This window comes from Solea solea, chromosome 21, assembly GCF_958295425.1.
Source record: "Solea solea chromosome 21, fSolSol10.1, whole genome shotgun sequence".
Taxonomy (NCBI): Eukaryota; Metazoa; Chordata; class Actinopteri; order Pleuronectiformes; family Soleidae; genus Solea; species Solea solea.
Window position 1 is genome coordinate 21,691,166 of NC_081154.1, and position 19,249 is coordinate 21,710,414.

The 19,249-nt window shown below is 39.6% G+C and overlaps 1 protein-coding gene across 1 annotated transcript; it reads left to right on the top strand.

Moving 5' to 3' along the window:
• The first annotated feature begins 1,969 nt into the window (after window positions 1-1,969).
• Window positions 1,970-19,184, top strand: LOC131448881 (extracellular calcium-sensing receptor-like). Its single transcript, XM_058621670.1, has 8 exons — window positions 1,970-2,253; window positions 13,573-13,867; window positions 13,949-14,035; window positions 14,597-14,788; window positions 16,156-16,701; window positions 17,183-17,414; window positions 18,062-18,178; window positions 18,283-19,184. The coding sequence occupies exons 1-8, from the start codon at window positions 1,970-1,972 to the stop codon at window positions 19,182-19,184; spliced, it is 2,655 nt and encodes an 884-aa protein (XP_058477653.1).
• The last annotated feature ends 65 nt before the right edge of the window (window positions 19,185-19,249 follow it).

Below are 19,249 nucleotides of genomic sequence, written 5' to 3' on the forward strand. Positions count from 1 at the left end.
CTATGTTTTCTCGTGTGTGATTTGCATAGTTTAATAGTGTTGATGAGTTTAGATTCTTGTTTGTTTGAATTAATTCTTGATTTGTCTTGACCCTGCAGGTTTGATGTAATGATGTCTAGCAGTTTTGTGGACTTTCATTTTAATGACTCCTGTCAAGAACCTGTCAAGAACTTTGTGCACCTTTGGGTCAGACAATGGGGACCTAAAACCAGAGATTATCCACCGAAGAGCCCTGGCAGCATCCCAGTCCCTCTGGTGGCACCAGACCATCTCACGCAAGACGAAGCTACAGATCTACAACTCAGCGATACTTTCTATACTGCTTTAAGGCTTGGAAACATGGCCCTTACACAAGTCTCTGGCCACAAGACTATGATGGTTTTGATAGCAGGGCTCTCAGAACCATCGAGAACATCAGGTGGCCCCAGCGGGTTCCAAACGAAGTGCTTAGAGCCCGCACACGCCAGCCCAGAGCATCTTGTCTGGCCGCGCAGCGCCGCACCCGCTGGCTCGGTCGTGTTCTCCATCTTCCCCTTGACCATCCGACGAGAGCCATTTTCCAATTTGACCCGAGGGCTGCAGGCTGGAGACGACCACGAGGTAAGCCCCGCACCCGATGGCTCGACGTCATTGCGGGCGACCTCCAACAACATGGTGAAACAGCTTGTTAACCTGGTTGGATCAGCGCACAGAACATTTCCTCTATACAATATTTAATCTATGCAAAATTAATCTGTACAACATATAATCTATATAACATGTGTCTTTATTTATTTATGTTATTGATATTTTATGTTTCTATACCGTTGAGTGCACTTGAGTTTTTTGTCTAACTTTGTAAAAGTAATGTGTTTGTATATATGTTTATGTTTTTATGATTGTATGTGGATCTCAGGAAGTAACTAATGGTGACTTTTAATAAACTTAACAAAAGTTAAGTTTATCATTATTATTATCATTATTATTGCTAATAATAATAATAACTAATAGTGACTTTCAATAAACAGAACAAGTAAAGTATTCTCATCACGTCTCACAAACAGATCTGATGAAATCCTGATGCAATATTTCTAAAGAAACAAAGTTGAGTTGACACAGAGACACAGTTATGAATTATTATTCTTGTTATAATGAAGTTTGAAAAGCCTGGAGGTGTTAATCATTGTTCTTTACATCATTCTTTTTAAATTAAAGCAGCTCCCACAAGACAGAAGAGACACAAACACCTTTTTAATTAACAGGCTAACAGGCAAATCAGCTCCATGTGAATATTCCCTTTGGCTGAAAAATAACAATAACATCAAATTAAATATCACACAGTCCACTGCCTTGATAAAGCAGTTGTGTTTGTTTTGATTAGTTGTCAAAAGTTTAACTAATGAATATATCCAAATATAGAGCTCCATAAAAAAAGATTATATACTGAGGATTGGTAAAATTACTTCAAATAAATCATAAAAACAAAAATATTTAAAGAAAAAAAATCATTTAACATTATTTTAAACTAGCAATTACATATGTGTGCTCTTGTGTATGTATTTATGTTTATGTCTGTTTGACCTTTTCCTTTATCTCAGGAAGCCCTTTGTGATAAATTAATTCTATATTACGTTATATTATCAAAATAAACTTGAACAGAGGACTTCCGGCTCAGCGAAACATGGCGTAAGTCGCACAGCGCGGCTCCTGCAGAGTTTATTTTTGTATGCGTTTTTAGGCACTATTCGTTCTTTTCTTACAATCTACTAGTCTCTGAATAACTTTTATAATAAAAGATGTAAAACCGAAATATATATCAAATAAAAGTTTTATTTGATATATTCGGTTTTACATCATTACAATGCCGCCCAAAGTTAATAAAGGAGGACACACCATACAGTCGCACCTGCGGCCTGTCACCCGCGATGCCGCCTCGTCTTGTGGTGAATCTACGTCCCTGCCGCGTACTACCGATACACAGTCCATCAATATGGATTCCGCCACGCTCAAGGAGGAGGATTCAAACTCGGCATCCACCGCTGGTGTGTCTAAGCTGTTGATGGAGGCCTTCGTGCTCGGGAAGGAGCCGCTGGTGGATAGAGCTCATTGTGCCCTGTTTTCCAGGCCCGGATTGGGTGGCCACCCTCACGCCATAGTGGCATGGCTTCACTACTACGCCGATTGCACTGAGATCCTCAGGAAAGCTACAGAGATACAACGGATTAAAATACGGGACATGACCTTCTCCGTGTTTCCCGACCATACCCCCAAGCGGTACGAGCCGCTTTCAATGAGGTTCGCCGCCTGCTGCGCGACATCGAGGGAGTCAGATTTGGTATCCTCTACCCGGCGCGGTTGCGCATTCCCCATAATGGTGTGCAGCGCGACTTCACATCACCTGAAGAGGCTAAGGCATTTATCATTTAATGCATTTGTTCATTGCATTGAGAGTCTTGAGCACATGTCCAAGTCCACTCCAGGACAATTCAGCATCCTAGGTGACTTTTACTCCTAGGTGACACTTTATTTATTCATTTGTTTTAATTTAATTTTTTTTCATTGAACTAACTCAGTCTGGTGCTGGCCAAAATTCTTAAGTTCTTGTGCCTGCTGTCCTAATGCACCATAGTCATTCCTAGTGCCTCCTATTTCATGTTTAAAGTTCATGCTCTGCGGGGCTCTGCACTCCTGTTAGTTCTAGCTACATAGTCGCAAGCTTCATTTTGAAGTTACATTACATTACATTACATGTCATTTAGCAGACACTTTTATACAAAGTGACTTACAATAAGTGCATTTAAACATTTGGGTACAAATAAGAGCTAGAAATAAGAGCTTCAAGTAAGCCAAACTATGAAGTGCTAGTAGTTTTTTTTTTGTCGTCGTCTTAGTCAAGATAGAGTCGGAAGAGATGTGTTTTTTAGTCGGCGGCGGAAGATGTGGCGGAAGTTGGCTCCTGTCAGAGTCTGCACTGCTGTTTCCATCGTTTGGGGATGGGTACACTTGATGTGCAGGGTGGGGGTTGGGTTGGGGTGGATTGTGGGTGGTTGTTGTGTTATGTCTCTGCATTATTACTTATGTTCTTTTTACAAATAGACTATTTGGCACTCTTCCTTTCTTGGACACCCATTTCCTGATTCTTGCTGGGGATTTGAACTGTGTAATGAACCCAACCTTGGACCGTTCTAATCCCCGCACTCTCACCCAGTCTGCTATGTCTAAATTGATTTCAGATTTCATGCTCCAGAATGGGTTTGTGGACCCTTGGAGATTTTATAATACACAAACAAGGGTATATTCTTTCTATTCTCATGTGCACCAATCTTATTCTCGCATTGATTATTTTTTTATCGATGGTTCCCTGGTCCCCAAAGTGACATCCTCCGAATATCATTCAATTAGTATCTCTGATCATGCTCCTCTTACCCTTAATATTAGACTTTGAAGTCAACCTTATTATTCCTCACCCTGGAGGTTCAATAGTCTGTTATTGTCTGATGACGCATTCAATGCCTTTATTGAGTCCTCAATTGATGAGTTTATAACTATTAACAAAAACAAATCTGTGTCTTACTCACTATTATGGGAATCGCTTAAAGCTTATCTGCGTGGTCAGATTATTTCTTATTCTGCTCATCGCAACAAAACCCATAAAGCCAGGGTAGATGAACTCTTCTCTAAAATTATGGATATTGACAGACAAAATGCTACTAATCCTTCCTAGAATTTAGTGAAACAGCGTCATGACCTACAGGTTGAATTGGACCTCCTTACAACAGCCGATGCAGAGCGACTTCTGGTACGTTCTCGTGCTACTTACTATGAGCATGGCGATAAACCAAGCAGGCTCCTAGCTCATCAATTGAAACGTCAAACTACTTCTCGATTAATTACACAAATTAAAGATTCCTCTGACAACCCCACATCTATTAATGACATTTTCAAGAATTTCTATTCCTCCCTTTATAAATCGGAATCCTCATCAGACATGACAGAAATGACTTCCTTTCTTCAAAAAAAAGCCATGTTAAACAACAAAGCACCCGGTCCAGATGAATTTTTGGACACCAATTCACACCAATAATTCTCGATCTGATTATTTCACGTTGTCACGCGGCACCAGACAGGGCTGTCCCCTCTCTCCCTTACTTTTCGCCCTGGCCATAGAGCCCCTCTCAATTGCACTAAAATCTCTTCCTCAATTTCGCGGTATTTCTCGTTTTGACATGGAATTAAAATTATCCCTGTATGCGGATGGCCTTCTTTTATACATATCTGACCCCCTGACTACTATTCCGCTAATTTTATCTTTGTTAGAGAGATTTGGCTCTTTCTCTGGCTATAAAGTTAATCTCCTTAAAAGTGAATGCTTTCCTATAAATTCCCTCGCTCTAACACTTACACAGTCTGATATTCCTTTCAAGCTCAGCCCTTCAGGGTTTAAATATTTAGGAATCAATGTGACCCGCTCCTTACCCTCTCTCTATTCTGCAAATTTTTCCCCATTGCTTGCCCAGGTTGAGGTAGATTTCAAGAGGTGGAACTCTCTCCCTTTTTTAATGTGGTGAAAATGAATGTCTTGCCCAGATTTCTTTTTTTTGTTTCAGTGCATTCCTTTATTTTTGCCCATACATTTTTTTAAATCTTTAGATCAGAAAATTACTTCCTTCTTGTGGGGAGGAGTGAAGAAGTCCTTACTGCAAACATGTACTGTTGAGGGTGGTCTTGCCTTACCAAACTTTCTTTTATATTATTGGTCAGCACACATACACAAATGGACTTACTGGCTTCAATCTCCACAGCTCTTATGGTGTAAGCTTAAGGCTCAGTCTTGTGTATCCTCTTCACTTGCTGCCTTACTCCTTCCTTTGGTACTCTCTACCCTAAAGATCTGGATCCAGTTTAGGCACCACTTTAAGTTTCTGTCTACGTCCACTCTGATGCCTTTAGTGGATAATCATCTATTCCCCCCATCTCTTATGAATACTTCCAACAAGTTGTGGCAAAGTCAAGGCATTAAGGTTTTCAGAGACCTCTTTAAAGACGGCACTTTTGCTACTTTTTTACACCTTTCCTCTGATTTCAACTTACCTACATCCCATCTGTTTCTCTATTTTCAGGTTAGACATTGTGCTTCTTCTCTTTTTCCTTGTTACCCCTCCCTACCTGTTAATCAACCATGGGATGACCTCCTGACATTGAAACCCCTCCAGAAATCGCTAATATCCAAAATTTATGGCATGCTCATGGCTCTTGACACTCATTCAGTTGTCAAAACCAAATACGCTTGGGAGCGTGAGCTTAGTACACATCTGACTGATCAATTCTGGAATAAGGCTGTACACTGTATACGCTCAACTACTCCTTGTTCCAGGCTTCAGCTTATACAGTTCAAAGTATTGCACAGAACCCATTTCAGCAAATCCAGACTCTCTAAAATATACCCTAGTGTTCTAGACCAGTGTGATAGATGCCATGCCTCTGCCTGTAATTTAAGTCATGTGTTTTTTTTCTGTCCCACGTTACACAAATTCTGGGCTGCTTTCTTTACGATTTTGACAAAGGCTCTAGGCACCCAAAAAAAGATAGACCCCTTTATTGCTATATTTTGAGTCTCACCGGTACAACTTGGTATTAACTCCTTACAATCAGAAGTTTTATCCTTTACTTCTCTTCTGGCAAGACGACACATTCTACTCCTCTGGAAGTCTCCTAAATTCCATCTTTATCTCTCTGGCTCAAGGATGTTATGTTCTTTCTCAAAGTGGAGAAGATGCGTTATACAGTGAAAGGCTGTTCCAAAAAAAATTTAATTCAATGCCAACTTTTCCTTCGGACTAACCCCATTGTACCCCTTTTTCAATTTTTGTATTTATTTTTTATATTTATTTATTTTCTTCTTATTATTATTATTATTATTATTATTATTATTATCATTTATTTATTTATTTATTTTATTTCTCCACTAATTTATCTGTCTCATTGGATTAGGTTTGCATTCATTTTTTTTTTGTAATAGACCGGTTATTTATTTTTTCTAATGCGAAGACACTGTTCAGTGTTACTATTATGTTAAAAAAAACAATAAAAACAATAGGGCCTGTATTACACCTGTATTTCTGAAATGTGCTATGTAATTTGTCCCTAATAAAAAAAAATAAACTTGAACAGCATTAATTATGCTCACTCATCTTTCATCATCACTGGATCATTTAGTTTGACATAGATGATACTACGAGTTATAAGGTGTAGTGATAGTCAGTATAGTAATAATCCTTCTAATGGTCAAAGATAATCTCAGCTCAAAAGCCCAGAAGATGTTTATGTTTATATATATCTCAAGCCTCACTGCTTACTACATTAGATTGTGTTGTCCCTCTGAAAAAGAAAGTGGTGAATCAGATGAGACGAGCAACATGGTTTAACTCCAATACTCGTGCTCTTAAACATGCGTTACGTAAATTAGAAAGAAAATGGTGTTCCAGTAACTCCAGGCTATATAAAGGAATTTTATATAGCCTGGAAAGATGGTTTTGTAGCTTACAAAAAAGCCCTACACAAAGCTAGAGTTGCCTATTATTCTTCTTTTATTGAAGAAAATAAGAATAATCACAGGTTTCTTTTCAGCAGCCTGTAGCCAGGCTGACACAGAGCCACAGCTCCACTGAACCATCTATTCCTTTAACACTGAGCAGTGATGATTTTATGAACTTTTTTGTGAATAAAATAACATCAATCAGAGAAAAAAATAATCATCTCCTCCCTCATATTGGGACTGACTCATCTTTTTTTTTTTTTTTTTTCTTAACCTGTCCTGTCCAGTACCCAGGACATGTAATATGGTTGACTGCATGCCTTGTGGTGTCGGACAGAATTGATATGTGCAGGACGAGTCTGTGATACTCGGAAATCCAGTACGCATAGCGTGGGGGAAGGTGGTATGGTGTATTCGAGATATGCTGAGAGGTCCTCGCATACCCTACACCAGAATGTATACACTGGTGTGCATAGCCATATAGCATGCATGTAGCTATCTGCTGTGTTAACGTTACAGTTTGTGCAGATATTTGATTGTGAGAGCCCCATTCTGAACATCCTTTGTCCTGTGTAGTGTGTTCTGTGTAAGATTTTGTATTGTATTAGTTGTAGGTCTGGATTTTTTATCATTTGAATGTGTTAGATGATATCTGTAACCAGAAATGATCATCTAGGCTGATGGATGTCCGCCTCCCATTTTGTGGTTGGTAAAGAGATTATACAATCGTTTTTAGTCAATAGTGCATGTGTTTTAGACACCATTTTGGGAGACATAAGGTTTAGAAATTGTTTGATCATTGGAGGTAGTTCTAGATCCAATTTACTGGTTTTAAACCTCGTCTGGATTACAGATTTTATTTGTAGATAATCAAAGGACGTGTTGCTGTTAATGCCATATTGTTCCACTAAGTTCTGAAATGGAATGAATTTGTTATCTTGGATAATTTGTTCCAGGTGCCTTATACCTTTTTCTTGCCATGATTTGAGTTTTAGTGTTGTTTTATTCCGTAGTATGTCTGGATTATTCCAGATTGGGGTATATTTACATGGGATATGCAAGGACCCAGTGAGTTTGATAAATTCCAACCAGGCTGACAGGGAGGTATTTATATTTATGCTTTTAAAGCACTGATGCCGTTTGATGGTTTTGCTTATAAATGGTAGATCGGAGATTTTAATTTCTTTACAGAGTGTTTGTTCAATGTCTAGCCACAGACTGTCCAGTGGTTTGGGTTGAAACCATTTTTGGACATAGTGAAGCTTATTTGCAAGAAAGTAGTTGTGGAAGTTTGGAAGTTCCAGACCACCATAGGCTTTTGCTTTTTGGAGTGTTTTTAAACTGATGTGTGCTGGTTTGGTTTTCCAGAGGAATTTTGTGGTGGCAGAGTCTAAGGATTTAAACCAGATTGGTGAGGGTTTAGTTGGGATCATTGAGAAGAGGTAATTGATTTTTGGTAAGAACATCATTTCATGGTGTTAACTCTTCCCATAAGTGATATAGGTAAGGAATTCCATCGTAGGAGGTCATCCTCTATTGATTTAAGTAGTGGAGTATAGTTTAATTGTGCTAGCTCTGACAGCCTGGACGAAATATTTACACCCAAATATCTAATGTTTCCAGATTTCAGAGGACAGGATGGTGATGATTTGAAGTCATGGTTGATTGGTAGGATGATCGATTTTGCCCAGTTTATCGAGTAATCTGATATGGCTGAGAATTTATTAAGAAGTGCAATAGTCTCGGAAAGAGAGCTTTGTGAGTTTTGGAGGAAAAGTAATACATCATCAGCATAGAGGCTTATTTTGTGATGTAGTTTTGTTGTTTGAATACCTTTGATATTTTTGTTTGTGCGAATAGCCGCTGCGAGTGGTTCAATAAAGATGACAAATAGTGATGGGGAGAGTGGACAGCCTTGTCTGGTGCCTCTCTGGAGAGTGAAGCTTGGAGAAGTTTGATCATTTGTTCTGACCGAGGCACTGGGTGAACTGTATACAATTTTGATCCAGGAGATGAATTCTTCTCCGAATCCAAATTTTTCCATTGTGGCAAGTAGGAATTTCCAGTTTACTCTATCAAATGCTTTTTCTGCATCTAGTGAAACCACTGCTGCTCTAAATGTATTGATTGTGCAGTAGTCTATTTTATCCTGTCTGATCTGGGTGAATTATGAAGGGGGTGATTTTTTTCCAGTCTCCTTGCTAAGGCTTTGCAGATGATTTTAAGATCTGCGTTTATGAGTGAGATGGGGCGATAGCTGGATGGGAGTGACGGGTCTTTCTCAGGTTTGAGGTGGAGACAGATATGTGCTGTATTTATGTGTGTGGGGAGAGTGTTACTTTCCTTGATTTTTATTATCATTTTATAGAATGTTGGTGCTAGTATGGACCAGAATGTTTTGTAGAATTCCACTGGGAATCCGTCTGGTCCTGGGGCTTTCCTGTTTGGCATATGGTGTAGGGCCTCATTTAGTTCAGCCATTGTGATATGGGACTCCATAGACTTAACCTGTTCATTATTAAGTTTTGGTAGATCTATGGAGTTTAAAAATGTGTTTATGTCTGTACTTGATGAGTTATTGTTTGATGAGTATAAGTTTGTATAGAAATCTCTAAAAATGTTGTTTATTTCTTCCGGTGCATGGGTTAGTTTACTGTCTGAGTCTTTTATGGAGTGGACAGTTGTTTTTTCTTTGTTTAATTTAAGTTGGTTAGCTAGGTATTTACTGGATTTATTGTTATGTTCAAAGTTTTCCAAGCGTAATCTCTCCAGTTGGAACTGTGTTTTCCTTTCTATTATTTTGTTTAATTCAGGTTTTAATTTTCTTACATTATTAAGCAAGTTCTCATCTTGGGATGCAGCATAGGCAGTCTCTAATGTTTTTATTTTATGTTGTAGTTCTAATTCCAGTAGGTTTTCTTTCTTCTTTTTAAATGAGTATGAGATTATTCTACCCCTGCCTCCCAGAGGACACCTGGTTGAGTTCTTGGCAGGTCGTTTGTTTCTAGAAATATCAACCACTCTTTTTCAAAGTATTTGATGAAATTTGGATCATCTAGTAATGATGTATTAAATCTCCAGTTTCTGATTGGTGGTGTGATGGCCTTATTAGTTATCTTTAGTGAAACTGGTGCATGGTCACTAATGGTGATAGGGTGAATCAAAGTGTCTGTGACGTCTGATAGAATTGAGCTGTTGGTGAGAAAGAAGTCAATTCTAGAGTAGGAATTGTGTACAGGTGAGAAGAAGGTGTATTCTTTATCAGCTGGATGACAGGAGCGCCAAGCATCACAAAGACCATAATCACTCATGTATTGTTTAAGTGCTTCTGTCGATTGCCAGTTCCGTGTTGTTCCTGCCTTACTGAGCCTATCAAGTTCTGGGTTGAGTACCATGTTGAAGTCCCCTCCTATTATCAGTGTTGTGTGAGTGGACAGTGAGGAGAATAAAGTGTGAAAAAAGGAGGGGTCATCAACATTAGGACCATATATGTTAGATATACAGAAGTCTGTATTATTGATTAATAAGTGAAGTATTATAAATCTACCTTCTGGGTCTATCATAGTGTTCTTATGTATGAGGTTTAATTTTCTATTGATCATGATGGTGACTCTTCTCTGTCTAGAGTTGTAGTTTGCTGTGTATATGTGGGGAAATTGTGATGAGGTGAGCTGGCAATCTGACTTAGCGAGACTGAGTCTCTTGTAGTAAGACATTGTCTGCTTGGAGACTATTTAGGTGGTTGAGGACTTTATGTTTTTTATGTTTCGAGCCAATTCCACACACATTCCAAGTGACAAGCCTGAGTGTATTCATCTTATTAACCATATTTACTTATCTAGTGTAGCCTGTGTGTGTTTTCTGTGCATGTGCACAGGCTGATGGTTAACACAGGGTGTGTGTGCTCCCATGTAAGTATGTGTGTGTGTGTGCCTGTCTGACAGCCTATGTGCGAAACTACAGCCTGTATGTGGATGTGTGTGTATGTGTCTACGCGCTTGTAACGTGTTTTTGTGTGTATTATGTGCATGTGTGTGCGTCTGTCTGTCTGATAAACTGCAATACTACAGCTTGTATGTGGATGTACATATGTGCATGAGTTTACGCGTTCAGCATGTGTATGTATGTATATGTGTGTGTGTGTGAGAGAGAGTGCATGCGTTTGTGCTGTTATATGCAGGGGCCTCGTTTTGATGTGGTCATTAATTACAGGATACATGCTGTAGATTGTGACATAGTATACTCTAGAAATACATGAACATAGAAAAACAGTCTCCTGCGTCGCTCCAGGATCTCTTTCGGGAACTGGTCGTTTACGCTGAAGTCCGTTCCTTGCAGCTCCCTGCCTCGGCTCTTGACCAACTCCTTTAGTTTAAACTGTTTGAATTTTACAACAATCGGACGTGGTCGCTGGCCTTCCTGTCGTCTCCCTCCTAGACGATGGGCCCGGTGGAACGAAATGTTTTTTTGACGGTGTCTGCCGGGAGTTTGAGTTGTTTTATAATGAAGTTCTTTACTGTCGCTTCTGCGTCTTCTTCGTTTTTTTCCGGGATCCCAGAGAAAACTAGATTGTCTCTCATACTGCGTGACTGTAGATCAGTAAATGTGAGTATTTTCTTCTCTGAGGCGCCTTGTTTCCTCAGTTAGGGTTTTAACCGACCCTTTAAGTGTGTTGTTTTCCGCCGCGAGCTGGGACACCTGTTGCTGGCTGAACTCTAGAGATTCTCGCAGCGATTGGAATTCCTTGTGCAGGACCTCTACCAGAGAAAGTCGGGCATCGAAGGTGTCCAGCTTCGTGTTTATGGAGGTAAGGATCTCCGTGAATTCGGATGATGAGGCTGCTCCAGGGGAGTCCTCCGGGCGACTGCATTTGGGGGAGGGGGTAACCGCTGGTTGTTTTGGTTTCCCCATTACGACTCGTTGAAAGTACTCGTCGATGTAATCCTCCAGATCCTCCAGTCTCCCGTATTTGCCCTCTTCACGTGCAGAAAAGGAGATGTGACTGACAAGTAGTTTTTTCCCTTACTTTTTTCCTCTTGATAGTATACTGTGTGGAAATGTTTGGGCTAGACGCGCGCCGCCATGTTTTGGTTTGGTTGCACAATCTCACGCAGTCTCGCGATACTACCACATCTCAGACGTATCTACCCTCTCTCCTACGTACTAAAAGATGGGACTGACTCATCTTTTAGCACAAGAGCTTTAGAAGCACCAGGTGCACAGTTAGACAGTTCCTCCCTGAGTTACATTACATGTCATTTAGCAGACACTTTTATCCAAACTGACTTACAATGGAATTGAGTACAATCAACCAGGGGTGGAGTCGAACTTGCGACCATGATGTCTTTTGCACACAGGGTACCGGTCTTAACCACTGAGCCACTCCACCCTGGAGTTAACATCATTAGTTTCATCATCCAAACCATCAACCTGTCAGTTAGATCCTATCCCCACCAAACTGTTTAAAGATGTGTTTCCTTTAATTAACAGCTCTATATTAACTCAAATTAATCTATCCTTATTAACTGGATATGTGCCCCAAACGTTTAAAATAGCAGTTATTAAACCCCTTCTCAAAAAAGCGACCCTTGACCCAGATATTTCAGCTAACTACCGACCTATATCTAATCTTCCCTTTGTTTCTAAAATCTTAGAAAAGGCAGTTGCTAATCAATGATGTGAATATCTGCGCATTAATGGCCTGTTTGAAGATTTTCAGTCAGGTTTTAGATTAAACCATAGCATAGAAACAGCACTAGTTAAAGTTAGTAACGATCTTCTCTTGGCTTCAGATAATGGTCTAGTCTCTTTACTTGTCCTGTTAGATCTTAGTGCTGCATTTAACACCATTGATCATAATATTCTACTGCAGAGATTGGAGCAGACTCTTGGGATCACAGGTGCTGCAGTTTGTTCATGTTAATGATAAAGCCTCACTACAAACAAAAGCTAATTGTGGAGTTCCACAAGGCTCAGTGCTTGGGCCTATACTTTTTACCCTATATATGCTTCCTCTAGGGAACATTATTAGAAAGCATAACATACACTTCCATTGTTATGCAGATGAGACACAGCTACATTTATCAATTATGTAATATCTGATGAAATCGGATGAAATGTGTGATGTTATGCTAATAGGTTAGCATAACATCACAGACATATATGAAGTACTTGAAAATATGTCAGAAATACTAAACAGAGACCCAAACACCTTAATATGAAATGGAAAAACATGCAATATTGAATGTCATTTAAGAAGAAAGAGAAAAGTTCCTGGGGTCATGACAAAATCAGCTCTGAGGAAAAGTACAGTAGTTGAGTCTTTTTGAGTCTTCTTACTTTCATCTTTATGTCAGTGACCAAACAGAAATCATTAGACACACAAATGTCTGTTGCCTCTTTACATCAAAAATAAATAATATATAAAGGTACATTATCATATGAGACTGTATATGTTTGTGTATTTGTCTTTGTTTAGGTCCTCAGCTTTTTTCCCCACAGTTTGCATGAACCCACTTTAATTCCTGATTGTGGACTACTGTCCAATCCAAAGCCACTCTGTCATCAATAAGATGCAAGACTGGGAATGTGATACTGTAGCCTTTATAAAGTACTTTATTTTTAGCTCTGTCTCATTCTCTCCTCAGCCCAGTGAAACATTATGACTTCACTTGCTTTATTGTCTTTGCTTTACTTTGCTGTCAGTGTCCTCACTTTAACTGATAGCTCACTTTCCAGCATCACCACTGCAGCTGCACCAGCAGCCTCAAAGTGCACTCTTCTAAACAGCTTCCAGCCAGGCTTTGCGGTCCAGGGGGACTATGTCATCGGTGGGATTTTCCCCATTCATTTTAATCTGAAAATACCAGACCTTAACGGCACCGACAGACCAGCACCAATAAATTGCAATGGGTGAGTTTCATAGATGATAGTGGGAGCATTTGATTTACTTTTTCCTGTGAATTATGTCTAATTTTGCACTCTTAATATAAAATGGACTGAATGTGTTTATAGTCATTAGAGTTTTTAAATGAACAGACAACATTCATCTGTATCAGCCACAGAATTGATCCCAAGGCTTTCCGGTGGGCTCAGACTATGAGACTGGCAGTGGAGGAGATAAACCAGAATCCAGTGCTGTTGCAGAATCACACTCTGGGCTACAAAATCTTTGATTCATGTGGATATCCACTGACAGCACAGAGAGCTGTTTTATCGATGCTGAACGGAGTGAGTGAGGAAAACTCTTCTATGTGCACAAATGCCTCATCACTCCTCGCTGTGCTTGGGGCTTATGGATCTTCTCAGTCTATTGTTTTGTCAAGAACCCTGCAAACATTCAGGATCCCCATGGTAACAGTGACTTGTATTTATGTCAATCATCACAAAAATGTTCTTCTTTTCTCAGTAACACTGCAATCTGTTTTTACACAGATCAGCTACGGTTCTACATGTGCATGTTTGTCAGACAGACAAAAATATCCAACCTTCTTCAGAGTACTTCCTAGTGATGACTACCAGGTAAAATGTAAAACATGTGGTCAATTATTGTTTTGAGTCAAAGCTCAACACATTTACTACTCTGTCATCAGAAATAAGTATTACAACTGCCTTTAAAGCTTTAAACTGTCAAATTAAAACTATTAATAAAAAAGAGGCAAATCTTCACTAAACACTAAGAAATTAATTTGAATATATAGATTTTCCTCTTTCTTATATTATGTTAGTGTTCTTTTCAGGTTTGGTCATTATAATAATCACTGTTGATAATCCTTTATTGTTATAATCCTTATTATTGATGTTTGGTGATGTCTTTCTGCTTGTTTTGTGAGTCTTATACAGCACTGCTTACATTTTATTAAGATGGAACAATGCTTATATGTGTCGTCCCGATCCAGTAATACATCAATATTTCTTTGTTGTGCCAAACTTCCATGCTTTATCATTTACAGAATACAGACATGTTATAACAGGGCACAACACCAAATCATTTATGAAGATATTGCTTTTCATTTATGAAAGTTTTTTAATGTCTGTGACATGAAACTGAGTGAGTTGATTGTCTTTTTCTGTTGAGCCCAGGTGAAAGCCTTTGCACAGCTGCTGGTGCACTTTAACTGGACTTGGGTGGGGCTGCTGCGAGGAGACAATGATTATGGCCACTTTGCTGCAAAAGGTTTACTGAGAGAATTACAGGACACCAAAGTATGTGTAGCGTACCAAGAAATTATTCCTCTGCTCTACACTCGCCAGGCGGGACTAAGGATCATGAAGGTATGAAAACACTGTGGAAACTGTTGACTTCTACCTTTAAATGTTAAGTAGTCTATATTTATATAGAGATTTTCTAGTGGTGATGACCACTAGCTGCTTTAAACTACAGTTTTTGTCATTTAACCATTCACATAAATTCAAACATCTACGTATCTACTTTTTTTTTTATAACACATCTTTCATACCCATTCACACACTGCTGGCACAGTAATGTGAGGTTCAGTGTCTTGCCCAAAGAAAGATCAGCATGTAGACTCATGGAGCCAGGAATCGACCCCTCAACCTTTCAGTTGAAAGACAGTTCACTCTTCCACTGATTACATTACATTACATGTCATTTAGCAGACGCTTTTATCCAAAGCGACTTACAAGGGAATTAAGTACGATCTGCCATGGGTAGAGTTGAACTTGTGACCACGATGTCTCTGCAACCCTCCTTTAATGGGTTCTTACCACAGGATAAAATAATAACAGCCTCTAGGGACTGGGTAGAGTGGTGATTTGATGCTATAAAAAAATAACTGAAGTTGTTTTATAGTGTAAATGAGTTTCTGTTAAAGAAACTTTTTGCTGCTAACAAATATTAACACATATTAAGACATAGAGCCATTAAAGCTCCTATTTGTGGACCTACTGTGGTCATTCAATTTAGACACTCCAGGAGAAAACTGTGTGTTTGTCTCACTTTTATCCATTTATCTCATCAGGCCCATATTAGATCCAGAAAGGAGAAGAGAGTCATGACATGAATTGTAACTCTGTAACCATGTATATAAAAAAAAAAAAATTCCCAAGAACATCATTTAACTAAGTCCACAATAGGTCAGTACTTGTGCTTTCAATCAAAAAACGACAAAAGCATCAGAATTGTAAAACACAAGACAATGTCCAGAAAATGAAGAGCTCATAACAAGAGTCAGATGAATAATGTTACAGGTGGAACTATTGGGGCAGAGTAGAAAATCTCAATGTGTGAAGTCAATAGACATTGTTAGTACCGACATACAACAGGAAAAACTGACTTTGTTAAAGTAAGTACTTTCTTCAAAATGAATACAATAGAAACTTTATTTGTCTGACCAACTGGTGACATTTTTTTTACACACATACAAGACATTAAAAAAGACCCAAACAAAAATACACAAGGAAAAAGTATACCAAATAAATTAAACATAAAAGAAATAAAAGGACTAGAGGAAGATTATTATGGCGTTACAGAAATTATTTTGCTGTTGAGGGTTGAAATATCAAATAATACTAAGGTCTATAGAAACTGTAGTTTTTCACTGTGTACATCTGGGTTTTTCTTTATGTCACTCAGTTTTGTTTTTGTCTCCTTTTACAACCCTGTTATCTACATTATCTGACCCTCTGTAAAGGTGATGCGTAGCTCTACTGCAAAAGTGGTGTTGGTATTTGCAGTTGAGGGGGAGATGACCCCTTTCTTGAGGGACTACATGACTCAGAACATCACTGGAATCCAGTGGGTGGCGAGTAATGCCTGGGTCAAAGCATCAGTCTTTTCAGGGAGAGAGTATTACTCTTACTTGGGAGGAACCATTGGGTTTAGCATCCGAATAGGTCATATCTCCAGACTGGGTGACTTCCTGCAGACAGTAAACCCTAAGAGATATCCTGACAATGAGCTGGTGCATGAGCTGTGGGAGTCTTTGTATGGCTGCAGTCCTTTTCCATCCTCTGTCACCCAGATGCCGCCGTGCTCAGGGCAGGAGTCTCTGCTGGAACAGCACTCAGCCTACATGAATACATCCAGCCCTAGATTCTCATATAATGTCTATAAGGCTGTATATGCCATTGCTCATTCCCTGCACAACCTCCTTCTCTGTCAGCCAGGGAGGGGGCCTTTCCAGAACAACTCATGTGCTCAGAGCAACAACATACAACATTGGCAGGTACTGTATAATCCACTATTTCTTTACCATTACACACTGTGGGTCAAAGCCCAATCCTTGGGATTCAGACCACGATCTTTATCTCCCATTTACCAAAGTCATGTAACATACTGTACATATGATACCCCTATTTCTGTGTTCTAAAAAATCTAAATATATTTAAATCTTAATGAAATATGTTTATGAATATTTTTAAATTGTTCATTGTTCCATTGTAAACACAGCACTGGACTTCTCACTTATGGCCAAAAATATCATTGAATTATTTCTGATCAATATTGACGTTGATTGACTTAGCAACGTGGGTCAACATGTTTTAATTTCCATGTGATGTGTTCACTTTACCGTTCTGTTACATTTCTACTGCTTTACAAATTTAGGTTGTGGATTTTTAGGGGCCTTAAACCTCAAAAGTCTGAAGACTGAAAAACGTGTTTAGTGCAATTCAGTTTTTCATTGTGTGCATTTCCTAAATTTCAAGCTGCAACACTACCTCCAGGAAGTGAACTTTCAGATTGGTGATGAGGAGGTGGCCTTTGATGCCAAGGGCGACTCTGTACCCTATTATGATATCATCAACTGGCAGAGAGGCACAGAAGGAAACATCGAATTTGTCAACGTGGGTTTGTTTGATGGAACCAAGACTATTGGAGAGGAGCTGTTGATCCAAGAGGACAGGATAATGTGGGCAGGACATCAGAGTGAGGCAAGCTGCTCACACTGTGTTTTTACCTTCATCAGATGCCAACTGTTGAAGTTCTGTAGGTTGAGATGGAGGTAAGTCAGGTGGACGGAACAGATTGGATCTGAAACAGGGTCATTTGTTTTCATACACAACAGAGATTCAAAACCCAGCTAGGATGTGACTGGTGACGTACTATCCACTGTTGTTTTCCTCATGGATCTTTCTTTATGGAATGGAAGAGTGAATGATGGTTTGTCTCGGTATGCTGGTCTGGTGACCTGTCCTGGGTCTGACCCCACCTGTTGTTTTCAGCTGGGATTGGCTCTGGCTCCTCGCGACCCTCATGTGCAGGATATAGCAGTAGACAATGAATGAATCATTCTTCATGACATTAAATGCTTCTCATAGATCTATAGCTTAATATATTGAACTACAGGTTATGGAATAGCTTTTGGGCAGGAACCCAGTCCTCAGTGTACAGCTTGTGTGATGGCATACCTGTAAACTAGACTGACATCTGCAGACAAAATATATCTAATCAACATAAAACTCAAAACACTGTGTTAAACACACTTGAGAAACTAGAAGTAACAAATACTTTATTAACACATGGTTTTGAGGAATTTTCCACCTGTCATTGATATCAGCACATGGTCTTTCCACTCTAGGTGCCAGTGTCTGTGTGCAGTGCCAGTTGTCTTCCAGGCTCCCGGAAGGCTGTCCGTCGTGGGGAGCCTATCTGCTGCTTTGACTGTGTACCATGTGACAGCGGCAAAATTAACAATCAGACAAGTGAGTTTGAGCTGAACAATAAAAAGTCAAAGCAAATCCATTCTTACAAGTATAGTACAGAAGTAAAGCAATCCTGAAAATTGTTCATACTTTCTTCCCTTTAGACTCAGTAGATTGTACAATTTGTCCAGAGGACTTCTGGTCAAACAGCGACAGAACAGTCTGCATTGCCAAGAAAGTGGAGTACTTGACCTTCGATTCATTGGGAATAGCCCTGACAGTGATGTCTGTGGTGGGCGCCTGCTTCACTCTGGCTGTCTGTGGAGTCTTCTTCTGTCACAGACACACAGCCATTGTCCGTGTCAATAACTCTGAGCTCAGTTTCTTCATACTGTTTGCACTAACTCTGTGTTTTCTTTGTTCTCTGCTTTTCATTGGAAAGCCAACATATTGGTCCTGCATGCTGCGCCACACTGCCTTTAGCATCATATTTTCACTGTGTATTTCCTGCATCCTGGGGAAGACCCTGGTGGTACTGGCTGCATTCACTGCCACCAGGCCAGGGCACAACATCATGAAGTGGCTAGGGCCTAAGCAGCAGAGGACCATTATCTTCAGTTGTACTCTGGTTCAGGTGGTTATCTGTGCTGCCTGGCTCATTGATGCTCCCCCGTTTCCATCCAGAAATACACAATATGAACATTCAAAGATTATAGTGGAGTGTAGTGTGGGCTCTAGCCTGGCCTTCTGGTGTGTTCTTGGATATATTGGTCTACAGGCCTGTCTGTGCTTTGTATTGGCTTTTCTGGCTCGAAAGTTGCCGGGAAACTTCAACGAGGCCAAGTTCATCACATTCAGCATGCTGATCTTCAGTGCTGTGTGGCTAGCATTCATCCCTGCTTATATCAGCTCCCCTGGAAATTATGCAGATGCAGTCGAGTCATTTGCCATCTTGGCCTCCAGCTTTGGTTTATTGTTCTGCCTGTTTGCTCCAAAGAGTTACATTATTTTACTGAAGCCTGAAAAGAATACAAAACAGCACCTGATGGGGAAAGACAAGAAATGATGAAACACACATTAACCCAAAGTTATTGCATCAGTAACAAGACTTGGATAACTAAACATTTAAAA